The sequence below is a fragment of the Colias croceus genome, chromosome Z, assembly GCF_905220415.1.
Source record: "Colias croceus chromosome Z, ilColCroc2.1".
NCBI lineage: Eukaryota > Metazoa > Arthropoda > Insecta > Lepidoptera > Pieridae > Colias > Colias croceus.
In genome coordinates, this window is record NC_059568.1 from 11,925,208 (window position 1) to 11,946,597 (window position 21,390).

Here is a 21,390-nt window from a genome sequence, read left to right on the forward strand (position 1 = left end):
ATCATAGACAAAATGCACACATTAGCGAAGCGGTAAGTATATAATATGCCAGCTGCGCTGCGCTGCAATAGAAGAGAGAAGAAAAGGAAAAATTTAGCAAATAAATTTTGACGTAATTTTGTTGTTTAATTATTTTTTACGTGATCTATGTATGCAATACTACAAATCCCTTCGCGCTTAGTTTACCTATAGTGGGACATCATGTATAATATTATAACAAATTTTCAAATGAGACGAAATGACTGAATTTTTTTTCCTACGAGATAGGCATACTGCTACTGCCCGACCAACCAACAGAGTCACAGGTCACAGCTGATGGTTGCGAGTGTTCATAGTATTAGTCCCTCATGCATTTTACGAAGTTTCACTCGAGAGGAAATCCGTAATGAAAATCTGATATGGGTTCCCCGCCCGACTTCCCGGGTCATAATGTACCTAGCCGGTCGCGGCTTGGAAGCGCGTATTCTGAAACGACCATAAACATGCAGAAAAATACACTAATTTCTAGACCGCCCTTATTCTAAAGTAAAATAAAAAATGTAACCCTAATTCGCTATAGGTAGGTACTTTATACTTACAATTATTAATAGCTACTATATAAAAATAAGTCGGGTTTTCCTTCCTGACGCTATAACTCCAGAACGCATCAACCGATTTCCACGGTTTTGCATTCGTTGGAAATAACGTCTAGGGCTCCGTGAGGTTTATAGCAAAGAAAAGGTGTGACTGGTGGCGAAACGGAGTTCGCCCGGGCCCCGGTTAGCTAGTAAGGTACTTATAATAATAATAATTATTTAGCTGTGAATGTGTTAGAATGTCTTCACGGCTAATATTAGAAACATAAACTACATAGACCGTATTCTATTTTATGTACTTAACATATTCGTTTCAGTCGATCTATTTATTTAATAGGTTAAAGATTTTTAATATTGATATGATAATAATTTACGGAATTACTTATGACAGAACACAAAATAAGTTAACCGACTTGTTATCATAGTCATATTATCACAACTTTTTTCGGTAGAAACACTGCTGCGAGACTTGGTTCTTTCTACGGGATGTTTTTAATGGCATTATAGTGTGTGGTTTGTTTCAATTCAAAATGATTCCACTTTGTATAAAATAATATTACCTATGTCACAGTAGGTACTCGAGCCCATGCTAAAGCCTAAAAGCCAAGCGGCCAAGATATTTCACGCAACGCCATCTAGCCAAAAAAGTTGATTTTACGAAAACTAAAATTGAAGGACTTGTCTTGTCTTATCAAGCACCAGTGGGAATTGGTGGGAACCTTGGTGGGAACTTAAAAGTTTATAAAATTGGCAAAAGCACCACCTACAGATCACTATTCAAACTAACCCGGTTGCTAATCAAGTGTTGCTTCAAATTGTTTACGTTTTTGGTTCCTTAGTTTTTGCTATCCTAACTATAGATGGCAGAATTATCATTACTTGTGACAAAGATAATAATATAATCTCCTGAATATTAAATTACTCATTCTATAATTGTTAATTTATTAAGTAATAACCCATTTATTTTGTAATTCATTAATTTCAGTCATCAACCAAAAATTTAGGTATCTGGAACCCATAAAAAAATAAAAACAGTTTAAAAAGTTAACTTACCGCCAAGCTGCCAGGCGCCAAATAATCCACATTTCGCGGCAAGAAATATAAAAAATCTAATAAATTTTTAAATTAAACATATTTACAAAAGTAGTGCGTTTAATTTTTAATGATAGATATAAATTAAATAAACCACAGTTGGGTAATAACAGTTTGTGTTCAATTTAAAAACATGAAAGCTTATGTCAAAAGTTTCAAACAATCGTTTGTTTACAGTTTTGTTGAGGTCGTTGGCAACCAAATATTCCATCGGCGTAATAAATATTGAAGTATCGTTAATCAATTGATTATCAGGCATGAGGTATACTTCGTAAAAGAAAAAGTTCATTTAAATATATTGTTATTGTATTCATAACGAGAGCTTTTTCCCTGTCAAAATGAGAACTGTACCAAAATGGGTTAATAAAATTCACGAAGCTGATAAAGTAGAGTGCTCAAGGTATGTATAATAGTCAACTATTATGTTACTGTGACTTTATGTAAACAGACAGCCCTTTAATGACTTTAATATTACAGTCTATAATCTCAACAATTCATTTGAATTTCATTTTAATGAATCTAATATTCTAACGCGCTGCATAATACCTGAATTTATATAATAATCTTCTCCCCTTCATTTCAGTGTACAAACTATATGCTTTAGTCCAGATGGGACCCAGTTAGTTGTAGGAGCTGGCGAAAAAATTATGGTATATGACCCTAAAGAAGGTGCTTTAGTTCAACTTCTCCAGGCACATAAAGGCCCAGTACATGCTGTCGACTATTGCAAAGATGGCAAGAAGTTTGCGAGCGGTAGTGCTGATAAAAATGTTATTATCTGGAATTCTAAAATGGAAGGCATACTCAAATATTCGTAAGTACATTTATATTATGTATAAATTATTTATTTCAAAGTCATTTTCATTCATTTGCTTTTATGTATACGAACAAAGTGTGACTCAATGTACACAGTAATATTTGATGTGTATATATTTGATTAATTCATAGTGTTTCTATGTTGATTTTGAGAATTCAACATGCAATGTTAAGCCACCAAATGAATTATTTTGTTTGGTCATTTTTCTGTTTAATTGTATGTTTCATATTAAATTTTATATTTACATACATCACCGCAGTATATACTCTTGGTATGAAAATTTTATTATAATCCACCAGCACTCAATTGAATATGAATAAGCTAAGTATTCTAAAATTCTAATCATATTGCAGCCACAGTGAAGCCATACAATGTCTCGCATATAATCCAGTCACTTATCACTTGGCATCATGTGCATTGTCCGATTTTGCATTTTGGTCTGCAGACGTGAAGGCTGTACAAAAGGTTAAATTATCTGGAAGAATAACCAGTTGTGCTTGGTCTTGGAATGGACAATATTTAGCAATAGGGCTGGCTAGTGGTGCAGTTTCAATGAGAGATAAAGTAGGTTATTTTTAATTTTATGAAATAAAAGCACCTCTTCTAAGTTTGAATGTTATTGTGTAATAATAAGTCTAATAGGATATAATCATTATTTAATCTTGTATTGTGTTACGAAGTCCCTGTATCACTCAAATTTTATTATTACATTTTCAGATTGGTGAAGAACTGCAAAGGATAGAGAGGGATGCAGCGGTGTGGGCAGTTGCCTTTTCAAAGAACACCCTATTAATCACTGATTGGAATGAAACACTTTCTTTTTATGACGTACTTGGACAGCAAGTTGGCAAGGATAAAAATATTGGTAATTTGGTCATAATTAGATGCAGATTTTTCTGGCACATTTATACAAATTATGAAATAGAGCTAAAGCAAGAACATTCTTTCGTGGTCTTTTAGTGTGAACTAAAACTTGTATTCAGTTTTGTTCAGTATTAGAACATTGCATCGAACCAAATAAGCATATAAATATAAAATCAGCTTAAATATTATTTGACTAACTGAATTATTATATTTACTAAATCAAAAATGTTTACATTTAGTAGATTGTAATAACTCAATTTCAGGTTTAGCAGCATTATCAATATCAGTTGTGGGAGCTCTAGTACTAGTCGGTGGAATTGGTGGTTGGTCAGTACTAACATCTGAGGGGACTTTAATTGTTAATACTGAATTGGAGTGGGTCTGGTCCATCGCCCCGTCGCCGACATTCAATAGCTTGGTAAGTTATTATCATATTAAAATGATCATATTTGATGTGCCCCACGCTACTTTCTTTGTTCAATAATTTTGTGTGCTTGTAATTCATGTTTGTAATGTCTTCAACTATTTTCATATACACTTTTATCCTATGTTGTCCTATAAATAAGGTGTTAAATAATATAATTAGTAGATTACCTTTATCTTTATGCTGTTTGGTTTCTATTTCTTTTAATGACACATTTTTTAGTTTTTACTAATCTTATATTCATTTACACACTGGCTTACAGGCTGTTGCATGTCAAGATGGAAGTTTGTGGTGTTATCAAGTGGTCTTCAACACAGTACATGGTTTATACAGAGACAAGTACGCATACAGGGAAAACATGACTGATGTTATTATACAGCATCTCTCGTCAGGAAATAAAGTTAGAATAAAATGCCATGATAAAGTTCAGAAGATTGCAATATACAAACAAAAATTAGCAGTAAGTAACTATTACATCTTTTTAGAGATTGCCTCACCTTTGATTTGAGGCAGACTTGTTAGATAAAAAATGTTGGTACATTTTTTGATCTACTCTGACTAGTGCTGTTTAGTTTTAAAAAGTTCAGTAGAAATAAACCAATTTGAAATAGAAAGTAAGTCCTTTTTACCGATATTTTTATGTTTCAGGTACAACTACCAGAAAGGGTATTGATTTATGAACAAACTGATACAGACGGCTTAATGTATAGAGTGAGAGATAAACTTGCTCAAAGGGCAGAATGTTCTCTCCTTGTAGCAACCAGTCAAACTCTTCTATTATGTCAGGTAATTTATTAGAGAGCAATATTTATTTATTAATAAAACTACATTGAAAAATAAAGTATTTAACAATGTGCCAAGGCAAAATTATGTTTTCTAAAATGCTACAGCGAATGATGTATAATTTTTTTTATTATTATATATTCTATACATAAGCACTAGCTTTCCGCCAGCGATGTTACCAGCTTTGTCTAAACAAATTATGTATACTTAAACCTTTATTGAGAACTGTTTTACCTGCTAAATAAACTGTTTCAAAATCTGTGGCGAAGTTTAAAGATCTAAGCATATATATATACGACGAGAAGCGATTATGTTATCTTCTATATATATAAAACTCAAAGGTGACTGATATAGTGATCTATCAACGCACAGCCCAAACTACTGGATGTATCGGGCTCAAAATTTGGCATGCAGGTAGAATGTATCGGGCTGAAATTTGGCATGCAGGTAGATGTCATAACGTAAGCGTCCCCTAAGAAAGGATTTTAGAAAATTTAGAATTTAGAATAATGGGATAAAATAGGGGATGAAAACTTATACCATGAAAATTTATCTTTTCCACGCAAGCGAAGCTGCGGGCAACAGCTAGTATACTATAAAAGCGATGTGATACTTGCAAAGCAAATTTTAAATTAATTATTTTTAAATATTATAAGCTATGCAAGCGAATATTTTGTTTTTGGTTACATTACTATAAGAGTTGTATATGTATACTGTATAGTTTGTTAAATAATTATTTAAACATTTGACCCAGTTCATGAAACTCTGGGTAAAAAAAACAACTATGTTTCAATTTCCATACTGACTATTATATTATAATGAAAATGGTATCCATACTATATATTAATATTATAAATGCGAAAGTAACTCTGTCTGTCTGTTACTCAATCACGCCTTATCTACTGAACCTATTTGCATGGTATAGATATATTTTGATACCCGCGAAAGGAAATAAGACACAAGGACACAGGCTACTTTTTACCCCGGGAAATAGGATAGGTTTTATCCCGGAAATCCCATGGGAACGGGAACTATGCGGATTTTTCTTTGTCAACATCATGTTGGCCATGGCGAAAAGTTTAATATTCCCTTGTGCTATTGGCAATTTTCACAATTGCCCTTTAATCCATAACTACCCTATTTTAATACATTTAAATGGTGTGTAAGCTTGTTAAAATGTTTCAGGATACCAAATTAGCTTTACTAGGAGTTCAAACACCAAAGACATGGGAAATGCCTGCGCCCATACGTTATGTTAAAGTTACAACCTTGTATTTTCAAGAGGTTCTACTTCTAGGATTATTAAATGGACAAGTAAGTGAAAGTATAATTAATTTTTAGTAAATTAGATTGTGTGGTTGTTGTGTAATCTAAGTTAAATTTTTGTTAATGTAAATTTGAAACAGAACGTTGGAAATGAATTTTAAATGTGCGCATTCTATCGGTACCTAAGATAATGTTACTGAAGTTAGTGTGGATATAAATAATGTAGGAATGTTTTGATAATTATACTAAACACTTAATATTTTAAATAATTTAACATAGAGCTGGAGCTAGAGCATTATTTCGTGATCTTTAAGTGTAAACGAAAACTCGTATTCAGTGTTGTTCAGTATTAGAACATTGCATATTTTCGAAGGCACTAACAACAACGAAAGAATGCTACGCCTGTTAACGCTAAAAAAATGACATAGTGGAGTTAGAATGAGCATTTGCTCGTTTGATGTGTAAATTTATTTATTTATTTGTTTACGGCGTATGCCAAACCATACATACATACATAAATGGAATCATCCCCCAAATAACTCCTCACAATAAAACTTCTAGATATACCAAGTAGAAGTACAAACGGGTAACTCCAAAGTGCTACTCCACACGCCGGCCAGCGTGCGCTGTCTAGACGTGAACGCGTCGCGCACGCGGCTAGCGGTCGTGGACGAGGCGTCCGTGTGCCGCGTGTATGCGCTGCCTACTGGAGAGCTGTTGTTCACTGTGAGTTTTGCTTTTTAGCCTAGCCATACACGGACTACTCGAGCAGTTAACGGCTGAGCGACGTACACGAACTGCTCGTGCTGTCGCTACAAACCGTGCAGTTGACAGCTTGAAGCGGTCGTTACTGCTCGAGCAGTCCGTGTACGGTAAATGAATGTCTATAGAACCCTCTAAGCCGTCGGTCTCAACTTCTTGAAGCGGTCGGTGTACGGCCGCCCTTAGATACATGTTCTCTACTCTATATACATAAAAAGAGCGTATGCCGAGCACACGTGTCACAAGTGAAACTTCAAACCAAAATCGTCGCCTTACTCCATGATGATTTTACGTAAGATGCCACGTCAGAATGTTATTTTTCTTCGAAACCACTGGATTGATACTCATGAAATTGTGAGAGTATTGGGTAGATCTGAGAATCAACCATCATCTATTATTGATTCCCCTAAATCATAAGAGTAAGTAAGGCATGCAATAATTTGTATTGATTGTTGATAGGTACCCAATGATGTAAAAAAATATTTAAATGTTAATTTCGCCACCAACTGGTTAATCTGCGGCTTATTTTGAAGAATAAACATAAACACAAGCTTTTTTATATTATGCACATAAATCATAATATTAAAATGACACGAAACCTATAGTATGATAGTTAATAACGTAATTACTTTCAGGAGGAAAATATATCATCTGTCTCATACAACCTGTGGTTTGATGATCTTCTCTGCCTGTCTGGGGGAGACCTGTTATCTATAAAGGCCAGCAACTTTCCCGCAGCTACACAACCACTCAATGGGTCCGTTGTTGGTTTTCAGGTATTTATTTATTCATGTACTTACCTATCTTCTATAGTATAAAAATGAATCCCAAAATGTGTTGGTAAGCGCATAACTCGAGAACGGCTGAACCGATTTCGATAATTCTTTTTTTATTATATTCCTTGAAGTACGAGGATGGTTCTTATGTAGAGAAAACGTTAATATGTACCACGGGCGAAGCCGGGGCGGACCGCTAGTTATTCATAGTTTTGTCACACCCCGGACACTCCATACAAAATTATAGTTTTGACAGTCACACTGTAGAGACTGCAAATGTGTGTGTAAACTCTTTATGGTTGGCACATTTGTGACTAGCGTAAAAAAAATTCGCGTTTTTCTGATGAAATACATCCGTAAACAGCACAATATCTAACCATTTTCTACGAAAAACGATAATCACAAATCCAAAATAATAAAATTGCTTTAAGTCAATTTGATTAATGTTGTCAATCTTCGTTGCGTTTCGTCTAAAGACGTCGTTGGTATCGTCCTTGCGGGGAAATGGGTACCATAACATGTCTGATCGTGCGGGGTGAGGTAAGTGTTTAATTTTGGCGGGAGGCGGAGAGTGTCCGTTCTGTAGCGTTATGTATTCTGTGGTTTTGTACCAACTTTAAGTTACATTTGAAAGATTATTAATTATCAATTAATGAAATTAAATACTCAGTTGATCTTACATGTGAGATGTTTTCACTGAAATAGTATTGTGTATTGATGTTGTAATGCATGGTTTTCAATTATAATTAATAAAAAAATTAACATCCATACTTAATATTATAAATGCGAAAGTAACTCTGTCTGTCTGTCTGTTACTCAATCACGCCTAAACTACTGAACCAATTTGCATGAAATTTGGTATGGAGATATTTTGATACCCGAGAAAGGACATAGGCTACTTTTTATCCCGGGAAAATGACGCAATCCCGGAAATCCCACGGGAACGGGAACCGCGGGCGGAAGCCGCGGGCGGAAAGCTAGTTGTCTATAATTTTGCATAAAACGTTAAATACCTATAAATGTTCAATACTGTTAAATGATTTTAAGAATATGTATAAAAATTACAGGGTGGTCGAGTATTTTGCCTGCAGTCCAACTCCATGCAATCTATAAATGTTCCACTCTCACATGCAGTTCACCAATATGTCCAACAAAAGATGTTCAAGTAAGCATAATAATTATTATATTTTTATTTTTTACCAAATGTAATTCTTCCTCTATTTCTTTGATTTTAAAATTTTTACAGAGTTGTAGATAATCCATACTAATATTATAAATGTGAAAGTAACTCTGTCTGTCTGTCTGTTACTCAATCACGCCAAAACTACTGAACCAATTTTCATGAAATTTGGTATGGATATATTTTGATACCCGAGAAAAGACATAGGCTACTTTTTACCCCGGGAAATAGGATAGGTTTTATCCAGGAAATTCCACGGGAACGGGAACTATTCGGGTTTTTCTTTGACTGCGCGGGCGAAGCTGCGGGTGGAAAGCTAGTTGTCAATATAATATGGTTCCTAAATGTAGAACAAACTAAGCTCTAAGCGATAAGACCGCCAATTGTACTTAGTGTAAGTTATATTTAAGTGCATGTATTTCTTGTTTTGTGATATTTATGTGCAATAAAGTATTCACTACATAGTATAAATAAAGTCACTTTCTCTGTCCCTATGTCCCTTTGTATGCTTAAATCTTTAAAACTACGCAACGGATTTTGATGCGTGGTAACGCCAATATAATTAAAATAGTAAATGTAGAAATTAAATGTTTATTATTTGTGGTGTACTCCTTCATCCTTCCCTACATACGAGCACAACCAATCACCGCGCGCTATTTAGCGCTCGTCACGTGACCTACCTATGTCACGAACGACAGCCAGTAGTTCTCTCCGATCTTTAGCGAGGATCGGGACTCACCGCCGGAGAGCTTCCACGAGGCTCTCTAGATCATCAGGCATTGTGCTTTTGTAACACCACCGGGGTATCCCGTGCCCCGGCCCTTGGTCGCGCTCACCGCCGCGTGTGTGTTTGTGTGGAGTGTTGGACTGGACCCGTTCTTGCCCGCCGCGAGCTGGAGGACCCTGACCGCGTGGCGGCAGCGTGTGTTCTGGACGCTACTCCCTCCGACGAGGTATGTGCCGTGTGTTCCCGTCTTTCCCCTCTTTGCTAACACCACGTTGATCTAAATACAGTCCACTTTATATCGAGAATATATTTACGTATATTTTTATATTGGCGCGACCATTGATTGGTACCTTCGATCCGGATAAGAACCATTGAGTGGTACCTTCGATCCGGATAAGAACCATTGTTGGTACCTTCGATCCGGATAGTAACCATTGTTAGTCCTTACGAATCGTACATTACCTGATGATTCCACCGCCCTTATTAGGATACTCATTGTGTAGGCCCTAATAAGCGTATTAGTAGTATCTTCAATGCGAAATACTATTTAATTTACCGCGTAGAACGACAATGCGTCTTCTACTATTCATATTAAACCCGCCCTTATTAGGATACTCATCGTAGGCCCTAATAAGTGATTTAATAGTACATTCATTGTGAAATAACTATAACCGCATAGATCGACATTGCGTCATCTATTATTTTCCGCTTAAAATATATTTTATTCCGCCCGTGACATTAAGTTACGCGTATATTATTATTAAAATAGTTAATTAAAACTATATTCATATCGTTTATCCGCAGTTATAACGCTAAAATCATTATAAATCGAACATATTACATCATATTTATCTACGGTCTACCCGCACTCGAAATTTATCGAGTACCTACATTCCGCGATCCGCTGTTATAATCCGACCATATTGTAATTGCATAGTGCATACTCGGTTCTTATTACGCTTGCGTCACTGACCTACTTTATTTGGTCGTATTACTTGTTATTGTAACTTTTACTGTAACATTCTCAGTTTGAATATATACTTTTGTTATTAAAAATGCCGCCTAAGAAAATGACTAAGTTAGCTGATAGTGACGCTTCGGATGTTAATGATTCGGAAGATATAAATGATTCGCAGTTATCCATGTTGTTAGCTAAACGCGAAGTTATATTCGAAATGGTGCAAAGAATTTATGATTTGTCTTTAAACGTTCATAACAATGCTGCGCTTATGGAAAGTTTCCTTGACGAGTCCGCGCAGATAGAATCATTACGCGATGATTATAAGAAATGTTTAGATGAATATAATATTCGTTTGTTATCATTAATTCCCGCCGCGAAACCTGATTATAAAAGCCTCGTTGCATTCGAGTCTTTATATAGCAGGATTAAAAGAATTAAATCGCAATATTCGCAACCAAGTCCGTCACACGGAGATGTTAATAATTTGCATAAAAATAGGCCTAAACTACCGCCTATTGAATTAGTACCATTTTCGGGTGATATTCGCTCATTCCCGCTGTTTCTTTCGAATTTTGAATCAATTGTTCATAACAATCCCGGCCTTACAGATGCCGAGCGTTTATATTATTTACTAGGTAAATTAACGGGGAAGGCCACAACTGTTATAGCTGGTATAACCCCCTCCGCTGAAAATTATAATTTAATTTTACAAACTTTAAAAGATAAATATGATGATAAACGTATGTTAGTTTCCGCGTATTTAAATCAAATGTTTGATTTTAAACCTTTGCATTGTGCGTCCGCAACAAACTTTGATTTATTTACTGATAACTTTATTAGCGCAGTGCGCGCCTTACAAAATATAAAGTTAGATAATATTACAGATTTAATGATTGTTCATATCGCTTTGAAGAAGTTAGACTCAGATACTGTTCGCGCTTTCGAGACTGAGTTTGGTAGTGAAATGCCTACTTTTGATAACTTAGTTCAATTTATTCAAACTCGTGCGAAGGTATTAGAACGCATTCATCCTTCCACAAATTCGGGAATAAATAAACCGCCTCGAAAGAATAATAATTATAACCGCAGTTCAAATAATACTTCTTCCGCACCGCCTAAGACGTATCAGTCTTACGTAACAACCGCTGATTCCGCTTATAGTAATTGTCTTTGTAAAAATATTACGCATCAACATTTATATAAATGTTCGAGTTTTCATAAAATGAGTCCGCAGGAACGTTTGAAATACGTAAAGGATAGACACGCGTGTATAAATTGCCTCAGTATAAAACATCGAGTTTCTAGTTGCTCGTCTTATTCTAATTGTCGCGTTTGTAAATTAAAACATCATACAATGTTACATTTGAAACGCGAATCTTCCATACCCGCGCCTGCGTCTCATCCCCCGCCGCGCAGCACACCGCCGTTGCCTGCGCCGTCGCCGCCGTCGGGCGAGTGCGTCCGCTCTGACGTAGCGCTATTTACCGCTAGCTATACAGCTGATACTGATAACGCATTTCAATGCAACGCGCCCGCGAATAAACAATGTACTATTTTATTATCAACCGCTGAAGTCGTAGCTTATAATTGTAAAGGTGAACGGCTTATTATTCGCGCGCTTTTAGATTCCGCTTCGCAAAGTCACTTCATTACAAATGAATGTTGTGAACGTTTAGGTATTAAACCGCAGAAAACCGAACGTACTATTATTAAGGGGTTCGGTGGTTCAGAAAAAATTATAGATAGTAATTCCGTAAATATAAAATTTTATTCGCGTTTTGACAACAACATATCTTTTAATATTTCACCGCTAGTTGTTGATCATGTTACGGATTTATTGCCTACCGCTGTTATAGACACTTCTGTCTTATCGCATATTTCGCATTTACCGCTCGCAGATGAGAGTTTTGGCACGCCAAATAAAATCGATTTATTAATCGGTGCTTCTCTGTTCCCTCATCTGCTTCTCCCCGACGTAGTTCATGCAGCTCGTGACTCGTCGGCGCCCGCTGCATTGCGCACGGTGTTAGGCTATGTAATAATGGGTTCAGTACCCACCATACCTAACATACATAAACCGCCCTTGACGTGTTGTCACGTTCAAGAGACCGCCGCTATTGACTCATTAGTCAGGCGTTTCTGGGAGCTCGAGGAGCTTCCTACCGCACCGCCCGTTCAACATCCCGATGATGTTGAATGTGAAGAATATTATAAATCAACTACAACCCGCGACCCCGTGAGTGGCAGATATATTGTTTCGCTTCCATTTAAGGATGATTTCTACACTCTCGGTGATTCATTTAATATTGCCCGCAAACGTTTCATGTGCCTTGAAAGAAAGCTACAGGCTTCACCTAAATTAAGGTTGGCATATGATGACGTCATAAAAGATTATCTAACGAAGAATTATATTTCACCCGCGCCTCCGTATGATCCGCGTGACCCTACACCTATTTATATTATACCGCATCACGCTGTTCTGCGCGAGGATAAATCGTCGACTAAGCTGCGCATGGTTTTAGATGCTAGCATGCCAACTTCTGGAAGCCAGCGTTCATTGAATGACCTTCTGCATGTTGGGCCGAATTTACAAGGCAATTTGTTTACAATAATTTTAGGTTTTCGTCTTCACGCGATTGCCATGACCGCCGATTGCCGCCAACAATTTCTGCAGATATTCGTGCGTGAGTTTGATCGTCGTTTTCAATGTTTTTTATATCGTTTCAGCCCGCAGGATCCGCTGCTTCTTTATCAATTTAATCGAGTTTGCTTCGGCATCAAGTCTAGTCCTTATCATGCACTGCGCACGGTAAGACAGCTCGTAGAAGATGACGGCGCGAAATATCCGCTCGCGAGTAGCGTTGCGTCTTCCTCGTTGTATATGGATGATATCGCCTTCTCTATTCCCACGGAATGTGAAGCAGTTTCCGCGTCGCAGCAGCTCATCGATTTGTTTAAGGGAGCTCAGTGGGATCTAGTTAAATGGAATAGTAATAGTAAAAATGTGTTAGATAATCTTCCCGCTTCGCACAAACTTTTACCCTCCGCGGTGGAGTTTGATAAGACCGTGCAACATAAATTACTTGGTCTGCATTGGTCTACTGTTGATGATTGTTTTTATTTTAAAATTACCGCACCCGCAGATGTGATGTGCACTAAGCGCTCCATCTTGTCAACTACCGCCCGTCTGTGGGACATGATGGGCTTCGTTGCTCCCACAGTCGTGTATAACATCCCATCAGATAATTTCTACCATGTTTCTGGTATTGAAAATCCCGCTGACGTTCTTTCGCGTGGCATTACGCCACTAAATCTCGTCTCGCACCCTCTGTGGTTCCAAGGACCCCAGTGGGCTCGTTCGGACCCATCTGATTGGCCTCTTAGGAGTCTCGATGGTGAGTCTATTGCAGACATTCCCGAACGAAAATTATTAGCGCACACTGTGTGCTCGCCTATAAAGCATTGCGCTTTATATGATACCGCCCTTCGCGTCTCGTCGCGTAGCGTATTTTATATTTATAGGTTCCTTATATTGTTACCCCGCCGCGGTGTTATGATGACCGTAGAGGAACCTAATTTCGCTGTAAATAAAATTATTCCCGCCCTGCAAAATATTTATTTTGCAGAGGAGTATTCTAATATACTCTTTTATAAATTTTATTTGCAGGCTTTCAATCACTTGAAGCCTTTTACTCGCGACAGACTAATCCTCGTCGGACGTCTAAGCGATACCGCCCTGGAATATGCACATAAGCATCCAGTGATATTACCGCACAATGATCACATAATTATCATGATCATTGATTATTATCATATTAAATATATGTATAATATTATAACACATTTGTTTCTTGTTATTTTGATCACCGCGCTTTTATTAGCATTACCCGCGCCGCAAGTCAAATCTGATCACGTCAGTTTGCTTGATAGGCATTCGCAACTGGACAAGTTAGTTCAGTCGTTTTGGAAACGTTGGAGAATGGAATACTTACACGGTTTGCAGGTTAGGCAGAAATGGAATACGCCTTCCACACCTATTACTCCTGGAACGGTCGTGGTTGTGATAAATGATAATGCACCGCCCCTAACCTGGCCTTTAGCCGTCGTAGAGAAAGTACATCCTTCAAAGGACGACGTCGCGCGCGTTTGTACAGTTAGAACCGCCAAGGGAACTTACCTTCGCCCGGTCGTTCGTTTATGTCCGCTTCCAAGACAATAGTTATATCGCATTAATACATTACCGCAGTTAGTTAAGTTTAATTTTAAGTTTTTGCACCGCTTTCGATATAATTTCTTAGTTATAAATACCGCCGTGACTTTAGGAATTTTTTATACCCCGCTCGCATTACGCGATCCTAGAGTCATAGAATTTGTTAGTTATATTTTCCGCCGTGACTTTAGGAATCTTTTATACCTACCCCGCTCGCTTTACGCGATCCTAGAGTCATAGAATTTGTTAGTTATATTATTTTCCGCCGTGACTTTTAGGATTTTTTATTATCCCGCTCGCATTTTGCGCTCCTAGAGCCATAGAATTTTTTATTTATATTACCGCCGTGGCTCTTAGGACTTTATAAACCCGCGCGCATTATGTGATCCTAGAGTCATAGTTTTTCGCTGTATCTTATGATTGGTTTTAAATGGTGACCCATTTAGGGCGGGTGGATATGGTAACGCCAATATAATTAAAATAGTAAATGTAGAAATTAAATGTTTATTATTTGTGGTGTACTCCTTCATCCTTCCCTACATACGAGCACAACCAATCACCGCGCGCTATTTAGCGCTCGTCACGTGACCTACCTATGTCACGAACGACAGCCAGTAGTTCTCTCCGATCTTTAGCGAGGATCGGGACTCACCGCCGGAGAGCTTCCACGAGGCTCTCTAGATCATCAGGCATTGTGCTTTTGTAACACCACCGGGGTATCCCGTGCCCCGGCCCTTGGTCGCGCTCACCGCCGCGTGTGTGTTTGTGTGGAGTGTTGGACTGGACCCGTTCTTGCCCGCCGCGAGCTGGAGGACCCTGACCGCGTGGCGGCAGCGTGTGTTCTGGACGCTACTCCCTCCGACGAGGTATGTGCCGTGTGTTCCCGTCTTTCCCCTCTTTGCTAACACCACGTTGATCTAAATACAGTCCACTTTTATATCGAGAATATATTTACTTATATTTTTTATATTGGCGCGACCAATGCGGTTTTTTTGATAGATAGAGTGATTCAAGAGAAAGGTTTTAGTATATAATTTACTAGCCTACCGCCCGCGGCTTCGCCCGCTTTGTCTAAAACCTAATAAATTATATACTAAAACCTTCCTCTTAAATCACTCTATATATTAAAAAAATTAAAAAAAAACGCATCAAAATCCGTTGCGTAGTTTTAAAGATATAAGCATACAAAGGGAAATAGGGACAGAGAAAGCGACTTTGTTTTATACTATGTATTGATTAGGTGTTAGACAGAGCGGTCGAAGCCGCGGGCGGTAAGGTAGTTATAAATAAATAAATAAATAAACAAACTCTTTTGGAGGTGACTTCAGAGCAAAGGCTCTGATCTAAACCGTATTTTAATTTAGGTAAATGGGGGGTACTCACTCATAAACTGAATTTTAAAAACAAAAATTGACAATAAGATAGTAAAACTAACAATAATTATAAATTTATTTTAAGTGAGGCGTACGCAGTAGCCTGTTTAGGAGTAACTGCATTAGATTGGGAGCGACTTGGTACAGCTGCGTTAGAAGAATTGTCCTTTGAAGTGGCCAAAAAAGCCTTCCAGAGAAGCGAGAATATTATGTTCCTTACTCTTATAGATCAGTTGCAGGTAAATGTTTTGAAATAAAAGAAATACGCTAATCAAAACAGTTATTAACTTTTTATTACAAGCTTAAAAATGCACTAATTTGCCGTTGTACATACGCTGTGTTAGTTTTAAAACAGAACAGGTTCTTTTCGAACTTTGTGGGGTATGGAACTCATCTATTTACTTTAGACAACTAATTCTTTATATAGAATTTTATTTCGTAAAACAATAAAAAATACCGTTTATTTAGGAGCGATTAGACACAGGAGATCGAAGAGCAGTGATAACAGGCGATGTACTTGCTTATCGAGGCCGTTACGCAGATGCGGCGAGATCCTACCAGAGTATAGCGAGAGACGACAAGGCACTGGACATGTATGTGGACTTGAGAATGTTTGGGAAGGCTCAAGTGAGTTGATGCTATAGTTTTTTATTGTGTACTAGCTTTCCGCCCGCAGCTTCGCCCACGTTTTTAAAGAAAAACCCATTCCGGTAGGATTTCCGGGATAAAACCTATCCTATGTCCTTTCTCGGGTATCAAAATATCTCCATACCAAATTTCATGAGAATTGGTTCAGTAGTTTAGGCGTGATTGAGTAACAGACAGACAGACAGAGTTACTTTCACATTTATAATATTAGTATGGATGGATTAAATAGTGCTAAAAGAATGGCCTGTTACAATTTGTTACCCCACGCGTTAAAGCTCCTTTTATCAATCATGATGTTGATATTTTAAAAGTAATATATGATTTGTTTATTCAAGTTTATATAATTACTAGCTTTCCACCCGCGGCATCGCCCGCGGTGTAAAGAAAAACCCGCATAGTTCCCGTTCCCGTGGGATTTCCGGGATAAAACCTATCCTATTTCCTTTCTCGGGTATCAAAATGTCCGTTACAAATTTCATGCAAATTGGTTCAGTAGTAGGCGTGATTGAGTAACAGACAGACAGACAGAGTTACTTTCGCAATTATAATATTAAGTATGGATGCCTATGTTTATCTGCTGCCTCTACACTCTACCTATAATATTTTCGGTTACCCAACTTACTACTTACAATTTTATTAATAGACCCACTTCTAAAAACATAATTATTAAAAAAAATACGACGTGTGGCACTCGGGGACTGCCGCGGTAAAGCTATTGTATGCTATGCCTTCAAGCCACACCTCCCCTCGGAGTGGGGAGCGTGAGGTTTTTTCGTTACGGAATTTCTCGATTCGGTCCCCGCGCTCAAGGCCCGCGATAGATCTATGCGATCTATGCAATAGCTAAAAAATAAATTTATCGATAGGAATTCGTCGGTGAAGGTGAGAGTCTCACAGCATTAACACGTAGAAGAGCGGAGTGGGCGCGTCGAGTGAACGAGCCAAGAGCGGCGGCTGAAATGTATCTAGCGGCTGGAGATGTTAAGAGAGCGGCTACCATACTGGCTGAGAGCGGGAAACGAGACATGTAAGTGTAGTAGAGTCTCTGCGTATGCTCTACGAGATTAAAGGGAGCACAAAGACAGTGTCATGTGAAGGTGTGTGGTATGTGTCTATGAAAGTGTGGGTGCGTCAAGGGAATGAACCGAGAGCAGCGACTGAAATGTATCTAGCGGCTAGAGATGTTAAGGGAACGGCTAATATACTGGCTGAGAGTAGCTTATGGTGATGAGAAGAGTGGCTACTATACTAGATGACAGCGGCAAACAGGATGTGTAAGTTACATAGTTGAGTATATGGTTGCATAAGAGAGTATATAGGGATGCAATTTTTTTTTGCAAATAAATAAAAAAAAATGCTTTAGAGTATATTAAGGACATGTCACTTGTGAGTGACATGGTAGAGTTGATGTATGGGATTGTTGAACAGATGTTGATGTCGGTGGCTGCGATGTACCGATCTAAATGGTGTATGAATGTGTGTAATAGACTAGCTGAGTGCTACATTTGGTGTAAAGTTAGCCACAAACTAACTGTCCTATTGGTCTGACTGGAGACAATATAAACTTTGATGTTTTTCAAAGCATAGATAGTTAATTCGTGATTTTGTCCAATGATAGTCTAAATTCCATTTTAACAATTTTGATAGCTAGCTAGTCTCTACTTGCAATACAATACTTGACGAATTCAACAATTAATTCTTCTTTCCCAGGCTAATAGAACTAGCGCGCAAAATGGACAAGGGTTCAAGCGAGTCGCTCCGGCACCTAGCCGACGCACTTGTGACGGCCGGCGAGTATCCCACCGCTGGTGATGTGTATGCAAGACTTGGCGATTATAGGTATTATTTATATGATGATACTAACTTTAGACCCCCCTTACACTTACATCGGACATAAGTACGATGCATAAGTAAGAAGATATGTTTTCACCTCCCGTTATGTGTTCCAAATTCGAACTTCATTCACAAGATTGAATCTGGCCTGACCTGACGCATACATTTGTATGCGTCAGGTCAGGTCAACGTTTTCGACAAATCTGCATTAAAAATAGAGATGAGCGGATTTATGTTTGATCGATGTTATATTTTGATGGCAATATTATGTGTATAATCTCGACACATTCAGGGATTTATCAAAAATACGTACAAGAAGACGACCCATTGCATATTCTTAATATAGCAATAATAATAGGCTATTAATTTTTTCAGAAAAGTAGCTCAGTTAGCAGTGAACACTGGCGAATGGTCGCGAGCGTTCGCGTTAGCTCGCGAACACCCAGAGTGCAAACACGACGTGTACTTGCCGTACGCGCACCGAATGGCGCAGGAAAATAAATTCGTTGAGGCACAAAAAGGTTTGTATGAATTTGCCACGTTTTTATAAATATTTTTCTGTGTACTTCTGGCACGTTCGATGTTGTCTGTGGGCTAGTTTTGGATATTCTCTGTAAAACATAGATCCCACCAAAAACATAAATGTAAAAATTGGAGCCGAGTTCAATCGTTGACTTAATTTGCCAAAAAAAGAAATGAGATCTAAATGTGTGCCAAGTTCTGCAGACAGTCCAGAAATTTATTTACAAAGATGTATTAAGTTCTTAGGTTGACTGAAAACTCAATTGTTTTATTTTCCCTTAGAGAACAATGTTTATTCCAAAATATAACTTTTTTAATTTGAATAATATAATTATTTTCACAAAGCAAACAACTAATGACCTATTGAACCCCATAATTTGATGAGGCTAGTTTTTAGAAAATAATTATATTATTCAAATTAAAAAAGTTATATTTTGGAATAAACATTGTTCTCTACGGGAAAATAAAACAATTGAGTTTTCAGTCAACCTAAGAACTTAATACATCTTTGTAAATAAATTTCTGGACTGTCTGCAGAACTTGGCACACATTTAGATCTCATTTCTTTTTTTGGCAAATTAAGTCAACGATTGAACTCGGCTCCAATTTTTACATTTATGTTTTTGGTGGGATATCATTACTTTTTGTACAGAAAATTACTCTGCAAATTTGATTTACTTTATAAATATAATACTTTTTATATACGATTTTTTTTCTTGCGGTTTCTCTGTATGGTTTGTTTAGTATTATTTTCTATATTTTCTTGTATGTTATGAATGTCAGCGCACATTGCCCCGTCATTATCTGCAATTTTTTAAACTCGTTTTCTATTTAAAAGATTACATGATTTTCTAAACATCCAGCCTGAATTTGTACACACACTATTACCAAGATGCAAAGATCGTTGTAGAAGAATCGTCGCCTTACTCCATGACGTTACGGTATTGCCATGACGCGATCTTGAAATTTTACTCTAAACGCGCCTAAAGATGTTTCATTCATATTAATATTACGCAAATTAAATCATTTCGACCTTCGACGAAGCCTTCTTCCATAACACCATTTATGGTAATTATTTTTGCATGCTTGTATTGGCTAAACATGTTTGTGCTTTATTAATATAATTGTATCACCATTGAATACCATGTTTAAAGCAAAATAAAGATTTTATTTATTTATTTATTTATTTACACTGAAATTAAAACTAAACTAAACACTCATAAATAAAGAATAAATAAATGTGAATATGTAAAATTATATATTATTTTTAACTGTATGAGCAATAAAGGCAATATTTTTATTACAATTTTCTTTTATTTTACATTTAATAACAGTTTTGAATAAAGAAATCATGCAATCGAAGTAATCCGCCCTAGCGATACTAGCGCGAGTGAGTGTGATGTCAGAGGCGCTTCGAATCTACAGATGTTTCGTCCTAAATTCTCCAATCAAATTCTTCCAATTTTTACATTTATGTTTTTGGTGGGATATCATTACTTTTTGTACAGAAAATTACTCTGCAAATTTGATTTACTTTATAAATATAATACTTTTTATATACGATTTTTTTTCTTGCGGTTTCTCTGTATGGTTTGTTTAGTATTATTTTCTATATTTTCTTGTATGTTATGAATGTCAGCGCACATTGCCCCGTCATTATCTGCAATTTTTTAAACTCGTTTTCTGTTTAAAAGATTACATGATTTTCTAAACATCCAGCCTGAATTTGTACACACACTATTACCAAGATGCAAAGATCGTTGTAGAAGAATCGTCGCCTTACTCCATGACGTTACGGTATTGCCATGACGCGATCTTGAAATTTTACTCTAAACGCGCCTAAAGATGTTTCATTCATATTAATATTACGCAAATTAAATCATTTCGACCTTCGACGAAGCCTTCTTCCATAACACCATTTATGGTAATTATTTTTGCATGCTTGTATTGGCTAAACATGTTTGTGCTTTATTAATATAATTGTATCACCATTGAATACCATGTTTAAAGCAAAATAAAGATTTTATTTATTTATTTATTTATTTACACTGAAATTAAAACTAAACTAAACACTCATAAATAAAGAATAAATAAATGTGAATATGTAAAATTATATATTATTTTTAACTGTATGAGCAATAAAGGCAATATTTTTATTACAATTTTCTTTTATTTTACATTTAATAACAGTTTTGAATAAAGAAATCATGCAATCGAAGTAATCCGCCCTAGCGATACTAGCGCGAGTGAGTGTGATGTCAGAGGCGCTTCGAATCTACAGATGTTTCGTCCTAAAATATGTAAACTTCAATAATCTATATCTCAGTCATTTATTGATGGATTTCAAAATTTTTTTCGGCCACTGATTAGTTTTGATCTATTTTTTAAGACTAGTAAGGTGAATATACTATTTTCTTTTTTTTTAAACTTTTCCATTTTTCCATACAAACAAAATTTATGTCATTGAAAAAAAAATTAAATACAAATAAATTCAGTATTTTCTGATTTTTTCCTTTGTACACTCACTATTACCTAGTTGATTACAAAATTTGAACTTTCTAGGTCATCTGGAAGTGG

The 21,390-nt window shown here is 36.8% G+C and overlaps 1 protein-coding gene across 1 annotated transcript in view; it reads left to right on the forward strand.

Moving 5' to 3' along the window:
• Nucleotides 1–1,943: 1,943 nt before the first annotated feature.
• The window catches only part of LOC123705024 (intraflagellar transport protein 122 homolog), a 38,232-nt gene continuing 18,785 nt past the window's right edge, over nt 1,944–21,390 (forward strand). Inside the window, exons 1-16 of the mRNA XM_045653580.1 lie at nt 1,944–2,067; nt 2,251–2,481; nt 2,838–3,048; nt 3,202–3,349; nt 3,612–3,766; nt 4,035–4,232; nt 4,421–4,558; nt 5,741–5,869; nt 6,383–6,547; nt 7,219–7,359; nt 8,427–8,524; nt 15,896–16,049; nt 16,279–16,437; nt 17,325–17,485; nt 18,169–18,297; nt 18,667–18,812. Coding sequence (XP_045509536.1) covers nt 2,006–2,067; nt 2,251–2,481; nt 2,838–3,048; nt 3,202–3,349; nt 3,612–3,766; nt 4,035–4,232; nt 4,421–4,558; nt 5,741–5,869; nt 6,383–6,547; nt 7,219–7,359; nt 8,427–8,524; nt 15,896–16,049; nt 16,279–16,437; nt 17,325–17,485; nt 18,169–18,297; nt 18,667–18,812 — 2,425 coding nt within the window. The 5' untranslated portion in view covers nt 1,944–2,005. The remainder of the gene's footprint in view (nt 2,068–2,250; nt 2,482–2,837; nt 3,049–3,201; nt 3,350–3,611; nt 3,767–4,034; nt 4,233–4,420; nt 4,559–5,740; nt 5,870–6,382; nt 6,548–7,218; nt 7,360–8,426; nt 8,525–15,895; nt 16,050–16,278; nt 16,438–17,324; nt 17,486–18,168; nt 18,298–18,666; nt 18,813–21,390) is intronic.